This window comes from Aulostomus chinensis, chromosome 21 (assembly GCF_037954235.1).
Source record: "Aulostomus chinensis isolate RoL2024-O1b breed Wild chromosome 21, RoL_Achi_v1.0, whole genome shotgun sequence".
NCBI lineage: Eukaryota > Metazoa > Chordata > Actinopteri > Syngnathiformes > Aulostomidae > Aulostomus > Aulostomus chinensis.
Window position 1 is genome coordinate 1,265,001 of NC_141340.1, and position 23,157 is coordinate 1,288,157.

Genomic DNA, 23,157 nt, shown 5'->3' on the forward strand with positions numbered 1-23,157 from the left:
ATCTGGTCTGTTTGGTTTGATTTAATTTAATCTAATGTTATCAACACACACGTGCCAGCCCCCCAAGGTTTGTGTTCCTTATTTGTAGTGGAAAGGTGTGTTACTGCGTCACCTGGTACTTTTGAATGTGTGTACTTGTTGTTGTTGTTCTCAGAGTAAATACAAGGAGGCCAGTAAGAAGGAGCTGGTGAACAGCCTGTACTCCCTGCTGCCGGAGACCCAAGAGACTCAGCACGCCAAGGAGCAAACTCAACTCCACAGTGAGGTGAACTTCCCAGCCGCCGGTGGAGTTCACGTAAACGTGAAGAAGTCTTTGATTCTGGAGCACGAATGGAGGAATGATGGTGCCTTCACATGGAATCAGAGAAAGCGGTGCTGGACAACACTCTCTAGATGGGAAAATCACACTTTGATAGTGGCAAGAGGCGAAATGTTGCTATGGCGATATGGTGTTGTTTAGCTTGATAAGCTAATATAATGTTAGCGTGAGACACTTCCCATGTGAAGGTTAAACCTGGTAGTCCAGTGAGCTGCATGCTGACGACCCGCAGTACCACAGCTATCTTGTACTATCTTAGTAGTATTTCAGTATTTCTGCTCGTATAAAACTTCTTATTGCCTAGATCGGCCATGTTGGGTGAGGCTGCTCGGGAACATCAGGTTTTACTTTTGATAAAGAAAGAGCTTGACGGGGGGAGAAATGGCGTCTGGTGTAGTGAAGTGTGATGTCAGGGGCGTGTCTGGAGAGGAGGCGGAGCCTCCACGTGAACAACAACATGATGAAAGCAAAGCAGAAATAAGACTCAGTACTTAAATCTTTGGAGTACATTTAAGAGCCCTGTACTTCTTTGCTTCAACTGCAGTAAATACATTCAGTTAGTACTTCTACCAGAGACTTCCTTGAAAGGAGTATCTGTACTTCTACTCGAGTCATGAACATAACGCTTTTGCACCTCTGTATTGTGGCCAGTCATGGTTGTGTGTTGTTGTGTGCTGTAGAAGGCGTACCGGGAGGAGGGGCGGAGGGACGCCGGCTGCTGCCTCTACGCTCAGATGCCTCAGACCATTGAGACTGTGTTCGCTCAAGAGCTGACCAGGACGCAGAGTGATGTGAGTCCCCCACTGGCCAACCGTGGCTCTAAGATCCACCTGGGAGCCAAAAGGCCGTCCCCAGAGGAGACGCCAACTGTCAAACAGCCTCTGTCAGTCAACGCCAGAAAAGCTCACTCAGGTTCAGTCACAGCTCAGGTGGTGAGGAGAGATGACGGTTGGATTTATCTGAGCATCGCACGCGCGCGCGCACACACACACACACACACACACACACACACACATCCGCACCAAGAATGTGTTGGTGTCAATTTGTTCACTGAGGCATGAAGATGGAGAGCAGCAGCTGTGTTGTTGGTCTACAGCCTGAGGACACAGACGCTGACCTACTGACACACACACACACACACACACATACAGTCGTGTCTCCATCACATGGACAATTACTTCTTGGAGACCTACTAGTTCCTAACTGCCCTACTTGCTCGTCCTGGAGTGTGTGTGTGTGTGTGTGTGTGTGTGTGTGTGTGTGTGTGTGTGTGTGTGTGTGTGTGTGTGTGTGTGTGTGTGTGTGTTCAGCATTGTAAGTGTTTTTTGGAACAAGGCCCGGCTGGCTGTCAGCAGCAGATCAGGACATCAGCAGCAAATGTAGTTGAAGAGTTCTGCTTGTCAAACATGGCGACCTCGTTCAGGCTGAAGAATAAATCGTGTTTATTTCTCAGAGCAAATCTTTTCGTTTCTGACTACTCGGTTCTGAAGAGATGGAATCAGATTTATGCCCAGACACCTCTGAACTATCCACAAGACAGAGAGTTAACGTGATCAACGTCCACGGGGAAACGTGACGCTAAAGTGTCCAGAAATCCGTCAGCAGAATCCTGAAGTCTGCTCCCACAGATCCAGTGTGATGGAGTGGTTCGGTGTTCATGTCCAGGTCGGAGCCCAGCACTCCCTCGCTGCCCTGATTCAATATTTATCACCCAGACTGAATGCATGTAGAGCTGAAGCGTGTGAGAGGTCACATGACCTGCGCCCTGATGCACGGTTTCATTCATGAGGAGGGTTGTTTGGTGTGTGTCGGGGTAAACTGGGGCGCCGGGCTGATGTGTTCTGGTTTCATGTCTGTTGACCGAGCAATGTTCCACTAACTGGAGCGTTAACAACCTGAACAGCAGCCCAGATGGCCCCAACGTTCTCTCCTGCTCCAGCAGGAACACCTGACATTTAACACGTGTTCCCTGTTGATAGTTTGCGGTGTGCCCGAAAGAAATTGAATCAATTCGCTTTCAAATAAGGTGATTTATCATCATCACCTCCGATGTGGGTTTGTCGTTCAGTCGGGGTCCGGAACATGACCCCCTTTGAAACCCCAGACAGACGGAACATTGTGAGACGTGTTTTGACGTTGTCCTCTCTGCGTCTCTGCAGAAGTTCTATAAAGAGAAATATAACCGAGAGAAGGGGAAGTCCAGCTACACCAACATGAGTACATTGCCGGAGGTGGAGCACGCCATGGAGGTCAACAAGAAGCAGAGCAACGTAAACACACACACACACGCACACACACACACCTATATGTTGATCCATGCAAGATGGCAGCAGCCAGGCTAGCATGGCGTTCTTCTGCTGCTCTTAGGTCAACTACAGAAAAGGTAAAGAGGAGCTTCATCACTACAACACAGCGCCTGACCGACCGGACATCGTCAACGCCAGCAACGCAGCTAAACTGGCTAGCGACGTGAGTCCCTGTGTCTGTGTGTGTGTGTGTGTATGTGTGTGTGTGTGAGAGAGAGAGAGAGAGAGAGAGAGAGAGAGAGAGAGAGAGAGAAAGTCTTATGCAAGAATGGTGAGAGTTGCTCTTGAATTTTTCATCATGTTTTATCAGTCATGAGTGTTTATTGAATTATTTCTGACCGTGGAATGTATGTTCATCGTCCGTCTGTGTGTGCACAGTAGACGGGCACATGTTGTATTTATGTCCTTTCATTTTGTTGTGTGTTTGTGTGTCTGTGAGATGCAGGTGGCCTATAAGACCAAGCAGCCAGTTTACAATGACGGCTCTATTCTGGCCCGGACTGACATCCAGCACGCCAAAGAGGTTTCTAAACTGGCCAGCCAGGTAACACACACACACACACACACACACACACACACACACACACACACACACACACACACACACTACCAAGTGATCGTGGTGTTAACAGACCATAAACATTCTGGTCTCTCCTGCAGCTGAAGTACAAGGAGAGTTTCGACCGACATTTAAAGAGCCAGAGACCTTGCTACAACCCACTGGACTGTGTCTCCTTCAAACACTCACAAGCTGCTGCTGCACTCGCCAGTCAGGTGAGTCCCAGGGTCACGTGACACAGATGTTTATACCTAATATGATCTTAAGTGGCTGGAAAAATAGCACCTGCAGCTAATGTAGATGTGTCTTTACATACTGGGTCCTCATCTGGCTCCGCCCCTGTCCATGAGTATAAACTCCGCCCCCAGCCACGAGTCACTTCACGTCTTGAGGGATGGACATGAGCTGTCAGCCGCTGTCATCCTGTCCTCTGAACTCCTATTTTTGGATGATTTGCCAGGTTGTGTTTATTTTGATCCCACATCCGTTATGACCCCGCCCACTGGCGTTGGTCTGTGTTCTCGCTCAGTGCTCCAACATCCTCCCCTTGACTGCTTTCACGCTGAAGCAGCCACTGCGGCAGTTGTGCGGTGAGTCAGCATGTGGCCGGTTTGTATGACTTCTGTTCTTACCTGGGCTCAACCTGGGTGATTCATGCTCCCTCTAGGTGGAGTTGTCCAGCGCGGTAGATGGCGACATGGCAGCAATCGGTCAGATGCTACATGCTCATAGAAGTGCAACTTAGCGTGAGCGTCTTCGTTTGAGGTTACAGGTGTAGCCGTCATCGTGTGATGTCAGGTTCCAGTGCTGCAAAAGTTGACACTAGTTCAACGAGTTCAGATGTGTGACGGTCAGATGTGTGACAGACAGATGTGTGACGTCAGATGTGTGACGTCAGATGTGTGACGTCAGATGTGTGATGTCAGATGTGTGCAGCCTAACGGGCGTCAAACCTGCCACAACTATGAGATAAATGAGTCCAAGAGGGACAAACTGTCAGTGTGTCAGTGATTCACATTGCCACACACTCTAAAATTCAGTCTGTTGTGTGGGCGTAACCATGGAAACCTTTTTGAAGCAAATGGAGGTGGTTTGTCAGATGAAAGCTTGAGAGAAAAGGTTTTACACAAACACACACACACACACACACAAACAGACCCAGCCATGGTCCAGTTTTAGCTCACCAGAGAGCCTTTCCTCTTCGTAGCGTTGCGTAACTGCTGGTTGTTGGGAGCCTCTCAGCTCCATGATGCTCAGGGAGGTTTTTACTGAAAGATTTTGGCGAAAGTCTGCATGAGAAATTGATGTTGGCTGTAAGTCAGGGAGGAAACATCAAAGAGACATCAGAAGTGCGAAGGAATTCAAATCAATTATTCATAAAAACATTTACCGACTTGAAAAAACGTGTTTCGTGTTGTGTAATGGAAGAAGCCTCCATGTGTCCTCGTTGTAGACAACCGGTCCTGCCTGTGATTGGTTGAGACACCTGTCAATAAACTAAACATGTGATACTTCATCAGAAAACTCTATTTAGTCTTTCAAGTATTGACTTATAGGAGTATTCAGCTTGCTAAGATGTTTTTTCCCTCCTTCTTTACTTCTTTGTGCCTCCAGACTGCAGTAAGTACCAGCCATGTATCGTTAGCTACAGGCTAATGGAGACTGACAGCTAACAGCAGCGAAACTGTCCAAAAAGTTTTGTTTGCTAACCCCCAGGTCGTCTGGTAGAATCCAGGTCTTCTTCATCCAGACGGATGACCAGGAATGAGAGTACTTCTCATGTAAATGTTTTTCTGTCTTCCAGGTGAAATACAAGAGCAACCAGAACCAGAAAGCCGAAGGTTCGTCAGACCTGCCGAACCTCCTGCAGCTGGAGCACGTCCTGCATGCCAGCAAGCTGCAGAGCAACGTACGAGGACACCGCACACATCACCCACTCATCAGCGTAGCGCTGAGCCTCGACGCGAGCCGTGGAGCTCCGACGTCACTTTGTTTGATTTCCCAAAGACGTTCCTGTTCCTTCTCTGGGTGCAACAGTGTCATTTTCATTGTAAAAGCGTCCGTCAAATCTGGTTGTGTCGTTCTGTGTGAACGGCCCCTTGTCGTATCCACGACTTGTCCCAGTGCACGTGGGCCATTAGGCCAAGTTCCATTTGAAGGCAGTGAGGCTCTGAGCAGTCAAACTCCGTGGATGTGTGGCAATTGGTTGGACCTGTTGGACTACAAGAATACTGCCTCACTGACACTCTAGCTTCCATCTGGACTACAACAGTACCCGATGGCTGACATAGTAACTTCCTTTTGGACTACAAAGCAGAGATCTTTGTGTGTCCTGTGTGTGCCCAGGTGGAGTATAAGAGGAAGTACGAGCAGACGAAGGCTCACTACCACATCGCTCAGGATACAGCGGAACAGCTCCACCACAAGGAGAACGCAGTGCTGCACAGCCAGGTGATACTTCCTCTCAAGATGCTCCTCCTACTCCTCCTCCTCCTCCCCCTCCATCAGTGGATAAGCTTGTGTGTTGATGTTTCAGGTGAAGTACAGGGAGGAGTACGAGAGGAACAAGGGTCGCTCTCAGATGGAGTTTGGAGACACTCAGACCTACAAAGTGTTGAAAGAAGCCCAGAAGATGCAGAGCGAGGTAGAGCGGCGATTTCCTTGTCCTTCACAGCACTTTTAGATCCTCGTGTTGTGTAAAGCAGGAACAGCCGTTAGATTTCTGAGGGAGGTCAAGATGCCTGAACACCACTGCTCCTTAGGACTCCCTCCCCCAGTCCTGAGGGAGACAGCAGCCCCCCAATGAGCCCCAGAAACCCATTAATATACCCAGTGGATGTCCTCATAAGGATAGCTCTGTGTGTGTGTGTGTGTGTGTGTGTGTGTGTGTGTGTGTGTGTCTGTGTCTGTGGTCTGTGTCTGTGTCTGTGTCTGTGTCTCCATCAGAGGGAGTACCGGAGGGAGTATGAGGAGCAGGTGAAGGGGAAGGCTCTGGTGGACGTAGACCAGACACCTCAATACCTGACCGCCCGCCACGCTAGCAGCCTGCTGAGTGAGGTAACACACCCACACACACACTTTAACTCAGCCTTATTGTCTCACACAGTCAGTCTCTCTGTAGAAGGAGTACCGGAAGGACCTGGAGCAGGAGGTGAAGGGGCGGGGCTTATCTGGCGTTGGGCTGGAGGAAACACCTGAACTGCTGAGGGTTAAAAACGCCAGTCAGATACTGAACCAGGTTTGATGAGCACATTTAAAACGTAGCCGTGACCAGACAGACGTTTGTTCCTCTAACCGACGTGCTGGTGTTGCTGTCACTCTTGTGCTGTGGCGTTCTGCCGGTTGTGCATTGGTAGAAGGAGTACCGCAAAGACTTGGAGACTGAGATCCTGGGTAAAGGAATGGAGCTGAGCGCCGACGTCCTCGACATACAGCGAGCCAAGAGAGCCTCCGAGATCCAGAGTCAGGTGCGTCAGCGTCGCTGTTGGAGTCTCGGATGTGATAGAAGCAGCTCCTCATCACCGGTGTGTGCGTGCTGCTTGCTAGCTCAGGCTTCCTGTCGTTTCAAGGGGATTGAAAATGGCAGGAGGTGAAAGAGGTGGAGAAAAACAGGCCAAATAGCAAGTTAACGGAACAAAAACGTCTCTGAAGTGGTAATGCTAACCAGCTAGCGCCACTCCACCTCGTAGTAGCACCCTGAGCTGAAGAGGTGATGTGGCGTCTCAGACTGAGTCTCTTCAGTTCAAAGGAAATAAACACTTCATGACAATGTGAACACACATAGATATAGATTACATACGTGTGTGTGTGTGTGTGTGTGTGTGTGTGTGTGTGTGTGTGTGTGTGTGTGTGTGTGTGTGTTACAGAGATCCTACAAGCAGACTGATCATCTCAGAGAAAACTCTTACGGGACAGTTACCGACACCCCAGAGCTGCTCCACGCCTCCTACCTCAAAGACATCTACAGCCAGGTGGGTAAACGGTAAAAGAACAGTCACCTTCTCGCTCACCCTCCTCCCTCTCTCTCTCTCTCACCCTCCTCTCTCTCTCTCTCTCTCACCCTCCTCCCTCTCTCTCTCTCTCACCCTCCTCCCTCTCTCTCTCGCTCTCTCTCTCACCCTCCCCTCTCCCTCTCTCTCTCTCTCTCTCTCACCCTCCTCTCCCCCTGTAGAAGAAGTACAAGGACGAGGCCGAGCAGCTGAAGGGGTCCTACAGTCTCCTCCCAGAGACCCCGGAGATGGAGCGAGTCCGAGCTAATCAGAGGCACTTCAGCTCTGTGAGACCAGAAACATGTCCACTCCTGTCCTCCGTCTGCCCCCCCACCCCACCACCCCTAATGTACACCCCGTTTGCTCTCTGTCGCCCCCAGCTGCGCTACTGCTGGGACTCCAAGCTGATGAGAGGCCTGATGTCCTCAGTGGCAGAGACGCCGGAGATCGTCCTGGCCCGAGAGAACACCAGGAAGATCAGTGACGTAGGTAGAACTGTTCTGCTCCTTCCCAGCTCTGTCGCTCCACCTCAGCGCAGGTGGGCACCGCAGACCGGGGGATGGTCCATCTGTGCGTCCCACTTCTGGTAATAACGCTTTTACAGGGACGCCATGTGGGAATTTCTCCAAATTTGGTTCCAACGTCTTCTGGGATGAGCTGACAGACTTGTGACCGTCATGCATCACAGGGACGTTCAAGCACAACGTGGTATTTCTAGTTTTAGTCTGAGATTTCGGGATTCCAGCTCACCTTTATTTCTCTTGAGCTGGCAGCCTTCAGTCTAGAAGCCTCGCCGCCACCGTCGCTGGTTCTCTGCCCCTGTTCTCTCATGTTCCACCAGGTGGAATTCAGCTAGGAATTCCTCCATGATGATGGAAATGAATGATAGGTTTCATGACCTCCTGTAAACACGTTAACACCCCCTCCCCCAGCAGCGCCGCCATGGTGACGGATCCTAAAACTCACGTCCTGAGCCCGTCAGTGATGAAGTTCAACACTCGTAGAAAACCAACTTTGACATTAACTCACTCTCGTTCATCATTTTGGTCTGAAGGTCGGGAACAGAGGATGCGCGTCATCCCAGGAGGTCTTTGATTGACAGTTGCCGCCCCCTGGTGGTCAGTTTGATGCTGCAGCTTCTCCTGTGGTCTGTTCAGGTCCACTACCGGGAGGAAGTGGGCTGTGGTACCGCCATCATGGACACGCCGGAGATTGAGCGAGTCAGACGTAACCAGGACAACATCAGCTCTGTGAGGAGACACACACACACACACACACACACAAACACAAGCATGATACACACACCATTTACATGTATGTATTTCCCACCAGGTTAAATACAAGCAGGGGGCAGCCAGACCCAGTAGCGTGGAAGTGACTCCAGAAATGATGCGAGTCCGACAGAACCAGGAGAACATCAGCTCGGCAAGACACACACACACACACACACACACACACACACACACACACACACACACACACACACACACACACACACGGTGTGAAGGCCATGGTCCTCCTCTCTGCTCTGACAACCTGATGTTTGTTTGTTGGACCTTCTCCCCTGAACGGTGCCGGGACCACTGAACCAGAGGTGTGAAAGCCACCTTATGTCTGTGTCATATCATTCACAGGTGAAGTACCAGCGTGGGCTGCAGGAAATGAGGGGGCGGAGCTGCACTGAGCTAGACACACCTGAGTATAGGCGTGTCAAGAAGTCCCAGGACTGCGTATCCTCGGTAGAAACTCGGTTGCCCTGGCTGTGGGAGGAGCTTAACATGAGTGACATGGCACAGCGGATGAGACTGAAGCACCGATGCTAACACCCACCTGTAGATGGCGTGGAGAACTGTGTGTGTGTGTGTGTGTGTGTGTGTGTGTGTGTGTGTGTGTGTGTTCTTGTACTTGCTACGTGGTGAGGACCAGAATATTTGAATATCCAAACGGACAAATTCCAGTTACTGTAGGTTTTCCCGAGGGAGGGGTGAGGCGCAGGGCCCACCTTCACCTCTAGATGTCACTCCATCCTTGATCTACTGAACACAGTAACAGACACGAGTGTGTGTGTGTGTGTGTTTTGCAATAAAAGAAAATTTAAGAAAACATTTCATGTGTGTTTTATTTGCTCACTGACTAAAGCACCCTCGTGTGTGTGTGTGTGTGTGTGTGTGTGAGAGAGTGTGTGTGTGTGATCCTAGAAATGCTGACGTTGATATGTGCTCCTCATCTTCTATTCCATCAGGCCAAATACCACGAGGACTTTGAACGGGCACGTGGTCGAGGATCTACACCGGGATTGGACGATCCAAGTATGGAGCGATACCAGCGGGCCAATCAGATGATGGGAGAGGCTGGCTACAACAAAGGCATCCACCCACAGGTGATGGAGATGGACCGGCGGCCTGGAGGCATCATCGTAGGTCAGTGTGGACGTTTGTTTGTTTGTTTGTTAGCAGGATTTCTCTAAAACTATCAGGATGAAAATAACTACACCTGGTGGGGGCGGAGCCTGAGCCCAGGACGACCTGGCTTGGCTGAGTTGGTATGTGAGTCACTGATAAACAAATATTGAGGTCTGGGTGAAGTAAAGAGCCTACAAACACGCTGCTGCCAACCCAAGGAGAGGCCTCACCTGGTGGTCGTGTCCACCCGCCCCTCCTAGAGCCGTCCTCCGGCTCTCAGGGTCGCTTGGACTCAAGGCTTAGGTTGTGGGGAGTCGAGGTCCCTGTGACTGCATAAAACATATTCTTTGGCAGTAATTGAAGAATCCACAGGCAAATTCTGGCAAATACAGTACAGACGAGCAGAAGTGATGAACTGAATCCTTCATTTAACCTCTTCTCTACATCAGTCTGAGACTAAACATGGCGGGGGCTCGACCAAGAGGTGATGCCTCTAGCGCCTTGTTGGCCAGGACTTGTTTTGATTTCCTGATGGGTTTCCAAGGGCGGATTCACACTGGGGTCCCAGATGTGAGAACCTTGACCCTAAAGTCTGGACACAGTTCATCTGTGCTCAAACTAATGGCACCTCTTGTGCTGAATGACCTCTGCCTCCTCTCTGAAGACCTGAAGGTGTGGAGGACCGATCCAGGCTCCATCTTTGACTTTGACCCTCTGGAGGACAACATCCAGTCTAAGAGTCTCCGCAGGATGTCCGGTAGACCAATGAACCCAGACACTGGACTGCTACCCACAGCTTTGAAATACTTGTGTTTTTACACTCCAGTGTGTGTGTGTGTGTGTGTGTGTGTGCCTCCTGTTGACTGTCATGATTCTGAACACTCATTCTCTTGCTGTGTCCTGTGCTGCCCCCTGGTGTCGGCTCCTGGTCAGAGCGGGTTGGTCGCAGGTTGAGCAGGCAGCACTCCCAACAGTCCCTCACGCAGAGTCAGGCTCAGTCTGTCAGCTCGCTGACCTCTGACCTCTGGGACCACAGCAGCAACGAAACCCCTGGTATCAGTGTGGCGGCGTGACAGCATGAATACTCACACTCATGTGTGGAAGTTTTTCATGTGTTTGTGTTTCCCACGTTGTAGTTTTTTGAAGCAGCACTTCACCCCAAATTGTATTTGTCTTCCAAATACTAATAGAAGTTTAGAGCTCACTAAGATGTTCTCCTCCTGCATCACTTCCAGCAGCACCAGCAAACAGGAGGCCAGCCATGAATGTTTAGCTTGATGCTAATAGAGACTGGTAGCTAACAGTGAAGGGTTCCTGGTGGTTTGAAGCCACGTGGAGGATAAGACGAGATGAGAGGTTCAGAGAAGGGGCTGTGAAACACGACCAGCTGACCACGAGATGTTGGTTTACAAGGCAGCAAACACGCGTGTGAAAGCAAACGGGTCCAGATGAAAACAGCCTTTAGTTCTCCCCAGAACCTCTGAGTCCACCGGACCAGAGGAGTCCCACACAAGCCTGCCTCTCACCCACAAGTAGAACCCACTAACTCACTCTCACAGCGGGTTTTTGTGTAACAGGTCGAGGGTCACAGACAGGTCAGAGCAGCGGGGGATGTATCACCAAATGCAGGAACTTAGTTGGACTCTGTTCTTGTGTTCTGTGTTCCAGCGCCGGTCCTTCCTGGAGCGTACCACCAGGGCGTCCAGATGCAGCCGCAGTATCACGGATACATGCACCAGACCAGCATGTCGTCTGTCAGATCTGTCACCTCGCCGCCGCACTCGGCCACCATGGTACGATCCGTCGCTCGGTAGAACAAACTCTCCAGGAACGTTCCTTCTGTGTCCCTTAATTCACTACACAAGTCGGTTCTGGGAGGACACAGGTGATCCGTTCCATCCAGTACCAAACACCAGGCCATGAAGCAGAAAATCTCACAGTGTGGAGTTCTTTAAAGGTTTGGGGAACGTTATTTGAAGGACTCTCAGTGAACACACAGTGTTTTTGGATTGTTTGGGAACACATTTAGAACATTCCTATAATGTTATTTTGTTGTGAGAAGGTGACATAAGAACCGAAATAGAACTAAAAAGGTTCCAGTAATGTCACTTCAGGTCCTGCAAATATCCCGACAGTTTAGTGTAGAAACCTCGAGGGAACCAGAACATCCTGAATGTTCCCACATCCCCGAGCCTGATCTTCTGGAGACCTTTCATCATGTTCTCTCAAGGTGATGGATGTCTTGAACGTTGGGACTTTTTAAACATCCTCTTTTGGCTCTGAAAGTCCTAAATTCAAAGTTCTCCATATGAGTGAAGGAGAACATTCCGTTGTGGTTATTTTATGGTTACTGCAGTGTTACAAAGGTTCCCCAGGTACAAACTGTATATACCCAGAGTGTCATGAGAACAGGAACCTTCATGTAATGTCCTGGAACATTACAAGTTAATGTTCTTCACACCAGCAGAGAGGTTCTGGGAATGTTGTGATCACAGCTGGGAATGTTGTGATCACAGCTGGGAATGTTGTGATCACAGCTGGGAATGTTCTGATCACAGCTGGGAGGACTGACCTGTTTCTAAAGGGTTCCTTCATGTTTTGCAGCGCATTTACAGGGCGCTGTACGACTACGCCGCGCAGGACCACGATGAGGTCTCGTTTCGGGATGGTGATGTCATCATCAACGCCCAGCCCATCGACGAGGGCTGGATGTATGGCACCGTGCAGAGAACCGGCAAGTCTGGCATGTTGCCAGCAAACTACGTGGAGTGTTGCAATTAGAGGAGACGAGGAGTCCGAAATAAAGAGAGGAAGACGATCCACCCTCAGCGTGTAGAACTGGAAGGTAGTGATGTTGTTACCCCCCCCCCCACACACACACACACACACCCCAGGAACATCTCCATTCACACCTGATGCAGTCATGAATTCATGTTCTAGACGTTTTATTTCCTGCTGGGTTTGATCAGAAACAAGTTCCCGCTCTTGAAATGGAACAGATTGCAGATGAAGCAGCTGGAACATCGCTGATGTCACGTATGAAAGATGTGAAGGTGGAGGTTCTCTTCATGGAAGGAGGCAAGAGTAGATGACTAGAACGACAAATGAAGAACAAACGTGTTGCATGACCAGTGACCCCCGAGGGGTGGTGTTCAGTATTCTCCCAACAGGAGTGCTAACAGGAGGTTCTCAGACTGGTGTTCCAGCCTCACCTCCAAGATTTTACGATAGGAAATAACACTCACATGCCAATAAGTTCCTCCCGTCCATCATATTCTCTTAATTTAACGTCTTCTTTGATTTTCTTGAAATTAATCAACTACCCTGACATTCAAGTCCTCGCCAAACGAGTCCACACTGCAGCCACGTTTATTTAGCTTGAGGCTAACGGAGACTGACAGCTCCCAAAGGCTGAACTGTCCACAAACGTGCGAGCATAAACGCTGAGCGCTAGGAAACAAAAGTTGCTTGGAGCCAAAAACAAACTATGACCCTTGTGGTTCGTGCTTCTGTGGACGTCACAGAACCAGAATGTTCTGGTTTGTTTGGCTGCATTAAGACAACCTGGATTAGACAACCTTGAGAGTTTGTAGACGCACGTTTTTGGACAGTTTTACTGAGTCGATGTAGAGACTTCTATGAGTGAGTGCTTGAAAGGAAAACGACACTTTTTGGGTGAAGAATCACCGGTGGTGCTGGTGCGTGCCGGCGTTCCTGTGCTGCTATGTGATGAGCAGGTGCAGATCAGCGAGGAGGTTTCTGCGTACCGTCAGGTGGCTGGATGCTGAGACGGACCGAAGGACAGTGGGAAAGTGTTGAGAGACAAACATTGTTGGGTTCTTCATGTGACTTCAGGGCGGAGAGAACAATTAGGACACTGCCAGACTGTTTCAGGATGATGGCTCAGAGGAGAAGGTGGGAGCACAGAACACGCTCGCCCAGGAGCCAAGTTTAAACACTGCTGAGTCTTCGTTTATGCTCGTGATGTTTGTCCTCTGATCTCTTTAGAAACTCTCCAATTTATAGACAAACTGTCTTCTTTCTTTTCTCTCTATGATTTCAAATTACAAAGACACATTTATCTGCAGCACTTCAAGTGATACTTCCCCCCAAAAGTGTGTATAACCCTTTAAGTACTCACTGATAGAGCCAGCCACGTAGCGTTAGCTTGATGCTAACGGAGACTGACGGCTAACAGCAGCTGTCCAAAAGCAGCAGTTTACCAACTCTCAGGTCGTCTGGTGGAACCCAGGTCTCCTTGACCCAGACACATCGCCTGTGATCCACAGTCACTTTGACTGAGTTGGGAACTAGGTGGAACATAGAACACTTTAGAACACGGTAGAACACGCCGGTCAGTGAGCGAGCACGGTCAGCTAAATGTGCCAGCTGGGGACCACAAGTGTTGTCTTTTGAGTACTGATGAGTACTTCGAAGGCAAGGTGGCTTGTGGGTGAGTTACCATTCAGCCTCCTCACGCGGCGACGCTCATCTGGAGAGTTCTGTTCGTCTCAGACTGTTCTGATACAGCGGCTTCTGTTTTCCGGTGATGATATATTTTACTCTTTGACCTGTGTGTATCCAGTCAGTGGTATTTTAGAGTTTTTGTCTTGCTGTGTGCATCCTCGTCATGTCCTGAATAAAGACAGCCTTCTCTGTGTAACTTCCTGAGCACTAGAACCAATAGAACCAGTTACTGAATTCTAACTTTGAAAGAAGCGCTTGGTGTCATTCATAAATCTCTTTTCTCTCATTGAGGATTATTTGCTTGTATTGTTTCCATTTATTTTTATTTTATCTCTTGTTATCACAGATTATACTTTATTTACCTGTTACAAAATAAGTATCACTCAGTTTTTGAAGTGTGTTACGTGTGAGAAAAATAAAATGATCGCTTGGTCTACAGAAATGTGACTCCTGTCATTCCCAGTAGATTAAATCAAGAGCAACACTCTTGGAACCAGATAGAACCGGTCCTGCCATGTGAGGCTGAGCCGCTGAAGTAAGCTGAGCGACGTGGAAGCACAGAGACGTTTCACATGTTGGGATCGTTGCTGCAGCTGGCGAGCAGAGGAGGACAAAGCCTCCACCTTCATCCTGGGGACTGACTTCATCCAGCATCTTTGCTAGTTTCCCACCGGCGCAAATGACATTGTCAATCCAAGTGCCTTCGACCTGCTTTAAAAGGGTTTTTTCACTTTCTTTGGCGCGTTCTCAGGGAGATGGACGACTATGCCCCACAGGACCGTGTTTAGAACCAGCATGGAAGAACCAGGTGAAAGAAACGGTGCGTCTTCTTCACCTGTGGTATAAGTTGATCTGCTCTCTGCATTTAGTTTATGATCCGTGATCGATCCGCGCTCAACACCAAATAATAGCATGCTAGCGGTTTTGGCTGTTAGGAATTGGCTCATTTGATTTCAGTGTCATCAATAAAGTTCAGCTTCCTGGTCAGAACCTGGTGCAGCTCAGAACAGGTTCCTGCAGCAAAGCGGGCGGGAGAATCATCTATGCTCAAGGTCCAGCTGGAAATGATGTGTCCTCCATAAACAGTGACGACAGGAGGGGCCCTCGGCAACTGCCCTGAGGGACGCCACAGTCTGAGCTGAGCTGTCAGACGTCTGGGTTGGTGCAGTGCTAAATGTGCATGTTGAACCTGGATTCGCTCCATCATCAACTTCGCCGAGTGCGAGCAGAATGCTTGTACGTCTTTAGGAAGAGGAGTGATCCTCCTTCCCGCCACAGCATTTAGTACAGGGCGCTAATGACACACCTGGTGAAGATGTGACGGCAGGTGTGGAGACGAGAGGAGCCGACTCAAGGGCTTCCCTCCGTGGCCCACGCTAGTGGATCTAGAGTCTGTCAGTGAGCTGGAAACCCCTTCAACCATCCCAACATCAACCCCTGGGAGCCAGCACGGAGAGGAGACGACGCTGCATCGCCGATAGAGCAATCGTTGAAATGATTTCAAGGTAAAAGGCTCAGTCGGATAATCACCAGCTGCCTCTACACAACAGGCGGCAGCCTGTTCGGTTCTACCGGGTTCATCAAGGAACGTCTTGGAGGTTCTAGTCGGTACAATGTTGCTGTTGGTAGTTCAGTTCTCCAGAAGCAGCAATAATATGGTGGTTGGTACTGAGCTCGTCACAGGGGTCCCCTAAATCTGGTCTAAACATGTCAAGGTCATGACCTTTCACTGTCATGAACTCTTGGGAAAATGAACAAAAATGATAGATTAGGCAAATAAATAACATTTATTATTGGTTACAGAGTCGCACTGACGTGTCTTGGGGTTCCGTCTTTGGCCAAATTCTTAACACACACAACAGGAATCCAACAACCGTCCTCTAGATCCCATGTTTTCCCACGTGACTTCAGGTCACGGATGGATCCCGAAGCTGCCGGAGCTTCCGAGGCCTCCGGGACATTCAGGGTCTAGGAAGAACTTCCCCTACTGCTCCTCCTCTGGCATGTGTTCTCACTCTGCTCTCTCTGGTTTAGAGCAGGGCCACGAGTGTACTGGATCCTCTGTGTACTGGATCCTGTGTGTATTTGATGTTTTGTGTACTGGATCCTTTGTGTATCTGATGTTCTGTGTACTGGATCCTATGTGTATCTGATGTTTTGTGTACTGGATCCTATGTGTATCTGATGTTTTGTGTACTGGATCCTTTGTGTATCTGATGTTTTGTGTACTGGATCCTTTGTGTATCTGATGTTTTGTGTACTGGATCCTTTGTGTATCTGATGTTTTGTGTACTGGATCCTTTGTGTATCTGCTGTTTTGTGTACTGGATCCTTTGTGTATCTGCTGTTTTGTGTACTGGATCCTTTGTGTATCTGCTGTTTTGTGTACTGGATCCTATGTGTACTGGATGCTTTGACTGACGTTCCCGCGTGGTTCCCCTCGGTCTCTCGCGCCTCTGGTTCTGCCGTGTGTGCTCGTTGAAAGGCGGAGGAGGAAGACGTTCCTGTTCGTTCAACTTCATTCTTGGGTTCCTGTCGTGGATGAGAAAGAGGAAATGAGAGGAGCCGTCCCTGGCCGTTCTGCGCATGCGTAGGAAGCAGTTCGGTGGCGATCTCACTCGCAGCGTCTCGGTCGGACTGAATGAGAACGCGGTGATTTGGGCTTCAGAATGATGAAATTGTTCCCCAACCTCCTCCTGCTCGTGCTGTTAGCCTTCCCGGCGACTATCCTCCTTAAAGGTATGATCGGACACGCATGCGCACTGCTACCAAGAACCAAACTACCTTGTTTTATTCGCCAGTAAGATTGAGCCAGCTAGCTGCTGAGCTAACTAGCTGGAAGAAAGGGAAGGCCGTTGCTCTTTTGGCATGTGTCAGCTGAAAGCAACCCTGATACGAAGAGGGTGCTCTTCCTTAGTAATGAAGCATTTCTACTTTTATTTGCCTTTTATCTCATCTCTTTTATCCCACATGAGGAACGTCGGTTAGGAGAGAGGAGTCCTTCCTCCTGCGCAGACTGACGTGTCCTTAAAGTAGCCTGTTAGCCGGGCAGCTAACTAGCAGAGTTAGCGAGCTAACGAGTCGCTGCCCTCTTGACGCCAGTTCCTTCTGCGTTCAGCGAGCTGACTTACAACATGGAGGCCGAGGTTAGAGGCGCCTCATGCCCACACATGAGCAGCTGAACCCGGTCACCGCTGAGGTCAGCAGCGTGTACGAGGCTCGGCTCAGTACTGTTCCAGCCTAACATCAGCTATTGGTGAGTGACATGAGTCATAGGACAGATCCAGGATCCAGGCGAGGGGGCTCTCAGCTGGGCTGTAGACCCATGAGGTTGACCGTCACTGGGCGGTGATGCTCGGTGACCAGTAGAGGCTAGCATCGCCTTCCAGGCTGGGTGAGGCAACCAGGAGTGGACGGGAAGCCGCTACCTCTTCCTCATGAATGCACGTAATTTGTAGTCCAAGTGATCATTTTGGAGATGAGGTGGGATTGTAGTCCAACAGGAAGTGATCATGTTGGAGATGAGGTGGGATTGTAGTCCAACAGGAAGTGATCATGTTGGAGATGAGGTGGGATTGTAGTCCAACAGGAAGTGATCATGGTGGAGATGAGGTGGGAGTGTAGTCCAACAGGAAGTGATCATGGTGGAGATGAGGAAGTGGACATTTATGTTTCTCACATACTGAAATTCATGTTTTAGTTTCATTGCTCGTTTAGCTGAGGTGTTGGCTGTACTGGGATCAGTCCATCGGTGCTGATTCATCTAAGTGGCTGATAGCTGACGAGCTGATGTTACCGTGCGACCCCACTTTATAATTGGCGCCATATTTACCAACTTTATTTTGGCTCAGTTGTGAAGCACATGGTCTGAGAACGACTGACAAGGTTCTGCCCCTGCTGCCTTCACGGTGGGTACAGGGAGGGGGCGGGGCCCTTGTTGGGCCACGTCACTGGCCGGTCCGTGGTTCCTCTCAGTCGTACCTGTTCTGGGGTCAGAGTGGACGAACAGAATCGGCTGAGCTGCTGCTGTAGTTCAACACTGTCTCTGGCCCCTCAGGGCCAGTGGTCGGCGCCCAGGACCTCACGGAGGATGAGGAGGCTGAGGCTGCGGATGAAGATGTGGTGGACGATGTGACTGCTGAGGATGAAGACGATGAAGCAGAAGTGGAGGACGACGATAATACAGAACTGGTGAGTGAGCGCGGCGAGACTTCAACACCTGAGCTTATTTCTGATTGTGTTCAGGTTCTGGGGTGCAACCTGCCGCTCAAGTGTGGGTCTAAAAATAGATGTGATTGTGCTTGACGCCCCTAAATGTGGCGACGTGCTCCGGCGTCACGCTCTGATCCTTGTGACCTTTGACACGCTTGTGAGCATCATTTCACTGGACGATTTTTCTGTCTAGACGGAAGAAAAAGAGGATGAGGAGGAGGAAGTGTTGGTGGGAGAGGTGAAGGCGTCTCCCAACGCCGACACCACCATCCTGTTTGTCAAAGGAGAAGGTAACATGGAGGTCTGAGCGGGGCGGTCGTCATCAGGTGTGTCCCAGGAGGAAGAGCTCTGATTGGTCCTTGTGCTTGTTTCCAGATTTCCCAGCCAACAACATCGTCAAGTTCCTCCTCGGCTTCACCAACAAAGGATCAGAGAACTTCATTGTGGATTCTCTGGATGCCTCGTTCCGCTACCCACAGGTACCACACACACACACACACACACACACACACACACACACACACAGCATTTCCTCCAGTAGCTAAATGTCTGCTGACACTGCTGTTCTGTCTCTCATTTCTTCATCAGGATTATCAGTTCTACATCCAGAACTTCACTGCTCTCCAGCTTGGAACCGTGGTTCCTCCCAGCCGTCAGGCCACCTTTGAGTACTCCTTCATCCCGGCCGAGCCCATGGGGGGGCGGCCCTTCGGCCTGGTCATCAACCTCAACTACAAGGACAGCGGTGTAAGTCACGGTTCCTGAAGGAACCTTCTGATCAAATTCAGTTTAGAGCTTAGAACTCACAGGGTTCTTAACCTCATGCAATTTTAAAAAAGTAGTAGAAAGTTGAAGTAATCGGTTCTTCAAACACCTGAATATCCCAGAATATGTGGTTCCGCCTGGTTCACTGGAGAACAGTAGTTGCTGTACTTCCATGTGTTTGTCGTCGCTGCTCAGGCCCTCAGCTGAAGCCACCCTCATGGGCTTGGTTGTTATCTTCTAATTTTGGGGTCTAAATGGATGTCAGGGACGTATCCAGTAGAGAAGTGTAGAAGAGCTCAGCTAACGTTACGTTAGCTTTCTCCTCGCTAACGTGGGCTGCTAACTGAGGGTGAGAGGAAAAACCTCTTCAGTTTCAGCACAAACATCTGCTGGGACTGAAGATGGTGCAGAAGAGATGCATGGAACGTAGGAGGAGCTCTGTCCAGCACGGAACTGACCTTTGACCTTTCTCTACCAGGTTTTCTCTTTTTAAAGTCTTTCCTCTGTCCTCGTATCAAACAGGGAAACGTATTCCAGGATGCTGTGTTCAACCAGACCGTCACCATCACGGAGAAGGAGGACGGACTGGACGGAGAGACGTGAGTGTCTCCAGCTCCCGCTGTCTCGTCCTGGTTTCTGTGTCCTCACCCTTCTTTCTGTCTTCTGCAGGATCTTCATGTACATCTTCCTCTCAGGCCTCGGCCTGCTGGTCATCGTAGGTCTTCACCAGCTGCTGGAGTCCAGAAAGGTACACGCCCTCAGCGGGGAGGTGGAACTGCACCTGAGAAACGCGGCGAGTCTATAGTTGACAGGGGGGTGTCCTTCTGCACAGAGCAGATCATGCCAGACAGGAAGTCCCCACACCAACGGCATAGTGGAAATGATCAACTTTCAAAATAAAACACCAAGTGCAGGTTCTCAATGGCAAAGACATACAGAAGGGGATGATCACGTGCTGCGGGGCGGAGTCACGCAGGCTCACACTCCCGTGCTGCGGGGCGGAGTCACGCAGGCTCACACTCCCGTGCTGCGGGGCGGAGTCACGCAGGCTCACACTCCCGTGCTGCGGGGCGGAGTCACGCAGGCTCACTCTTACATGCTTTTCAGTCCACACTTGTGGGTTGTAGACGCTTTTATTTTAAGAATGTAAACTTTGAAATATATAATACTCTTATGAAGAATCCTGTGTGTGTGTGTGTGTGTGTGTGTGTGTGTGTGCGCGCAGAGGCGGCGTCCTGCTCCAAAAGTAGAAATGGGAACTTCAAGCCACAACGATGTTGACCTCAGCTGGATCCCTCAGGAAACACTCAACCAGATCAGTACGTGCCCCCCCCCCCCCCCGCATGCTCAGATCAGATCTGCTTGACCCTTTTCTATCCTGCCTTATCGTTGCCATGGTAACATTTCTATTGAGGCACTAATGACACTGCTGCCGTCGTCCCAGTACGCACGCGTCTGTCCGCCTCCGCAGCTCCAGCAGACTGTGGTCACATGGTCTGGTTGACCGGCTGACTGACAGTCACACACTGGTGCATCCGAGTGTCACCATCCTCCAGAAACATTTCCACACCTAAGAGGTTCTGCGTGGTTGGTGGATCTCAGCCGGCACCCTGAGGGTTGGGCTGCAGCTAATACTTGCTAATGCTAACATAGCTGTGGCGCCATCGTCTGTGTCTGGACGCCAGCTGCTCCAGAGGTGGAGACAACCAGCCTGCAGCTGGATTACAACCAAGCTGGAGGAGCACAGGGCTTGAAGCCCCTGAGTCTTCTTGTCGTGGTGGATTCAGCCGTCGCGTGTGTTCTCTTCCTGCTTCCTCTGTTTCTGAATGACCTTTAACCTTTAGTCTCACTCTCTTCTCTCTGCCTTCCCTGCTGTCATGTTTCCCCGTCTTCAGTGCAGAGTCGCAGAGGTGAGGTCTGCTGCCTGGTGTGTGAATGTTGTAGGGTCCGACTCTCTCTCTCCCTCACACACACACACACACACACACACACACACACACTCTCACAACCTCACACTGTAGAAACATATTTTGAAATGCCCACTTTTAGTGGAAGTCTTTTGTTGTCCATCATCTCCAGGTTCAGACAGCGAGACAGCTCCTCTTCCAGCGAGCTGAGACCCAGGCTAGTTAGCTTAGCACAGTTACTGGTAGCGGGTGGGAAGTGTTAGCATCCCTGGTCCTTGGCTGAACACACTGTGGTTGTCTGCCGTCTCACGCTGCGTTCCTCTCCTCCAGACAAGGCTTCTCCCAGAAGATCTCCTCGCAAACGGAACCAGAAGCGTTCGGCCGGCTCAGACGAGTGACGGGCGCCGACTCCACGGTGACGACTCACCGGGCCATGGGCGGCGGACGAGGGCTGAGGTTGCGTCATCACGACCACTCCCTCTCTCCTACAGTGAAACTTTTACCAGTGCCATGCTCAGCGATGGCTGGTGCCACCCTCAGCTTAAAACTGTTAAACACACACACACACACACACACACACACACACCAAGGCCCCTTGTTTGGTGGCTGGAGCGAGGCAGAGCAGCGGTCCTCTCCATCACCGGGGTTTTCTGGTTGGAGCTTTGGAGCTTCAGCGCTGCTTTCACGCCACTGCAGTCATCGTAGATCAGCTGGTCACGACGGTTTGTTTTCTTCTTTGTGCAGACGGGACGCCGCTTGAATTCGTCCTGTGTGTCAGTTTTTGGACAAATTCAAGCTCTTCAGTTCTGACCTTCGATGGGCGTTTTGGCTAATTTTTCTAATTTTTTTTTGAAAATGGATGGATTTATCAATGTTGCCACATTTCAGCCGAAGGAAACGTTTGCAGTGCTACACTGGTGATAAATGCAGTTTTTGCAATGATTTGTTTTGATGACACTGTTGCGTTTGTATCTTCGTCACGCCGTCCTCCTCCACTCGTTTTCCTCCTTAGAGGTGAAATTCTTGAATGACGTTTGACAACCAGAACGTCGACAGCAGCAGGCTGAAAGAGGACTTCTTCTGCGGGCTGAGTGGCGTCACACCGGGACGCGGCGGGTTCCCTCCGAACCGAGCAGCAAGATGTCCTCGAGCTGCCATTCACCCTCAGCTACGCTTGTGAGGACTCGCTGTGAGGCAAAGATGTCCCCCGTCCGCCCCGCGTGACTTCCTGGTGACTCCAGAAGTCGAAAACATCCGCTTGTGGTTAACTGATGGCTAACAACTGCAGAACTGTTCAGAACAACTGAAAACAAACCAACTAGTTCACTTCACATTGAAGAGGTAGAAGAGTTTTGCTCTTGTTAGCATTCAGCCACTGTTAGCTTCAAGCTAAAGCTATGTTGTCAGCAGAAACGTCTTTGTGAGCTGAACAGAGAACCTTAAGGAACGTGAGGGTGCTGATGGGGAATGTTTGGTTCTAAGGGTTAAATCTCCGGCTTGGACTTGTCAAAGCAATGAGCAACCGTGAGACCAGGAGTTTTTGTGCCGAGGCGCTGGTCGGCCCGCACGTCTCGTCTGTAACGTCGTCCGTCGGGATGTTTTTCCTGGTGAACTTGGTATCAGGCAGCGGGAACACGGCTGTGCCCCAACCAGGAGGTTAAAGAAACTCCTAGAACGTGACAGAACTCTTGCAGCGAGTGCCACTTTCAGCTAAATCTAAGATCGGTTGGCAGGAAAAGTGACGAGGACAAATTGACCTTTAACCTTAAATTCCCACCTGAGCGCTCCGGATCAGTGGCGGGTCCCAGCATGCCTGCCGTCTACGGTTCCGTTAGCACGTGCTCCTTTTTCTCGTTTTGATTGTAAACTGGCAGAAGCACTGGTGTAAATATGTCAGGAATCCGGCAGAATCACTGGGCTAATTTATTGGAGTGAGGGACGGCTTCAGCACGGGCGGTGGATTGGGTACTGTCTCACCAGTAGGGGGCGGGACTCCGCAGGCTGTGAATGTTGGTTAGCAGCACTGAGTTTTTTTGTTTAAAGCTTCTGTGGATCTTCGAGGAACCGGCCTCAGACACCAGCTTGGGATTAGAGACCCGGACACTCGACCGTCCGCAGAGCTCCGTTTTCTTGAATTGGTTGGGTGACGCGAGCTCGTTCCTTATTTGCTTTTAAATGTGCAGGAAATAAATGGATGATTTGCTGTCGCCGCCTCTGTGTGTTCCTTTACT

The 23,157-nt window shown here is 50.2% G+C and overlaps 3 protein-coding genes and 1 long non-coding RNA gene across 5 annotated transcripts in view; 3 read left to right on the forward strand and 1 right to left on the reverse strand.

Annotated features, from left to right (window-relative positions):
* LOC147241285 (uncharacterized) overlaps positions 1–9,037 on the forward strand; it is a 42,334-nt gene extending 33,297 nt beyond the window's left edge. For both annotated transcript variants that reach the window (XM_086192350.1, XM_086192351.1), the window contains 18 exons: positions 155–265; positions 1,000–1,110; positions 2,479–2,589; positions 2,687–2,788; positions 3,071–3,169; positions 3,286–3,399; positions 4,989–5,093; positions 5,531–5,635; positions 5,721–5,828; positions 6,131–6,241; positions 6,306–6,422; positions 6,541–6,651; positions 7,051–7,155; positions 7,356–7,460; positions 7,554–7,658; positions 8,331–8,423; positions 8,506–8,598; positions 8,808–9,037. In XM_086192350.1, coding sequence (XP_086048476.1) covers positions 155–265; positions 1,000–1,110; positions 2,479–2,589; positions 2,687–2,788; positions 3,071–3,169; positions 3,286–3,399; positions 4,989–5,093; positions 5,531–5,635; positions 5,721–5,828; positions 6,131–6,241; positions 6,306–6,422; positions 6,541–6,651; positions 7,051–7,155; positions 7,356–7,460; positions 7,554–7,658; positions 8,331–8,423; positions 8,506–8,598; positions 8,808–8,996 — 1,995 coding nt within the window. In that variant the 3' untranslated portion in view covers positions 8,997–9,037. The remainder of the gene's footprint in view (positions 1–154; positions 266–999; positions 1,111–2,478; positions 2,590–2,686; positions 2,789–3,070; positions 3,170–3,285; positions 3,400–4,988; positions 5,094–5,530; positions 5,636–5,720; positions 5,829–6,130; positions 6,242–6,305; positions 6,423–6,540; positions 6,652–7,050; positions 7,156–7,355; positions 7,461–7,553; positions 7,659–8,330; positions 8,424–8,505; positions 8,599–8,807) is intronic.
* Positions 9,038–9,228: 191 nt separating this feature from the next.
* On the forward strand, positions 9,229–14,478 carry LOC147241286 (LIM zinc-binding domain-containing Nebulette-like). The gene is made up of 3 exons (XM_086192352.1): positions 9,229–9,593; positions 11,244–11,368; positions 12,180–14,478. The coding sequence occupies exons 1-3, from the start codon at positions 9,374–9,376 to the stop codon at positions 12,354–12,356; spliced, it is 522 nt and encodes a 173-aa protein (XP_086048478.1). The 5' UTR covers positions 9,229–9,373; the 3' UTR covers positions 12,357–14,478.
* A 1,314-nt stretch (positions 14,479–15,792) lies between these two features.
* On the reverse strand, positions 15,793–17,552 carry LOC147241287 (uncharacterized). The gene is made up of 2 exons (XR_015110970.1): positions 17,174–17,552; positions 15,793–16,574 (listed from the first exon to the last, which is right to left on the reverse strand). It is a non-coding gene; the product is annotated as an uncharacterized LOC147241287 (long non-coding RNA).
* ssr1 (signal sequence receptor, alpha) lies at positions 16,586–23,124 on the forward strand. The gene is made up of 9 exons (XM_086191834.1): positions 16,586–16,781; positions 18,100–18,233; positions 18,448–18,544; positions 18,630–18,733; positions 18,843–19,001; positions 19,542–19,618; positions 19,689–19,767; positions 20,245–20,338; positions 21,257–23,124. Exons 1-9 carry the CDS (start codon positions 16,712–16,714, stop codon positions 21,322–21,324), a joined length of 882 nt encoding a protein of 293 aa, XP_086047960.1. The 5' UTR covers positions 16,586–16,711; the 3' UTR covers positions 21,325–23,124.
* The last annotated feature ends 33 nt before the right edge of the window (positions 23,125–23,157 follow it).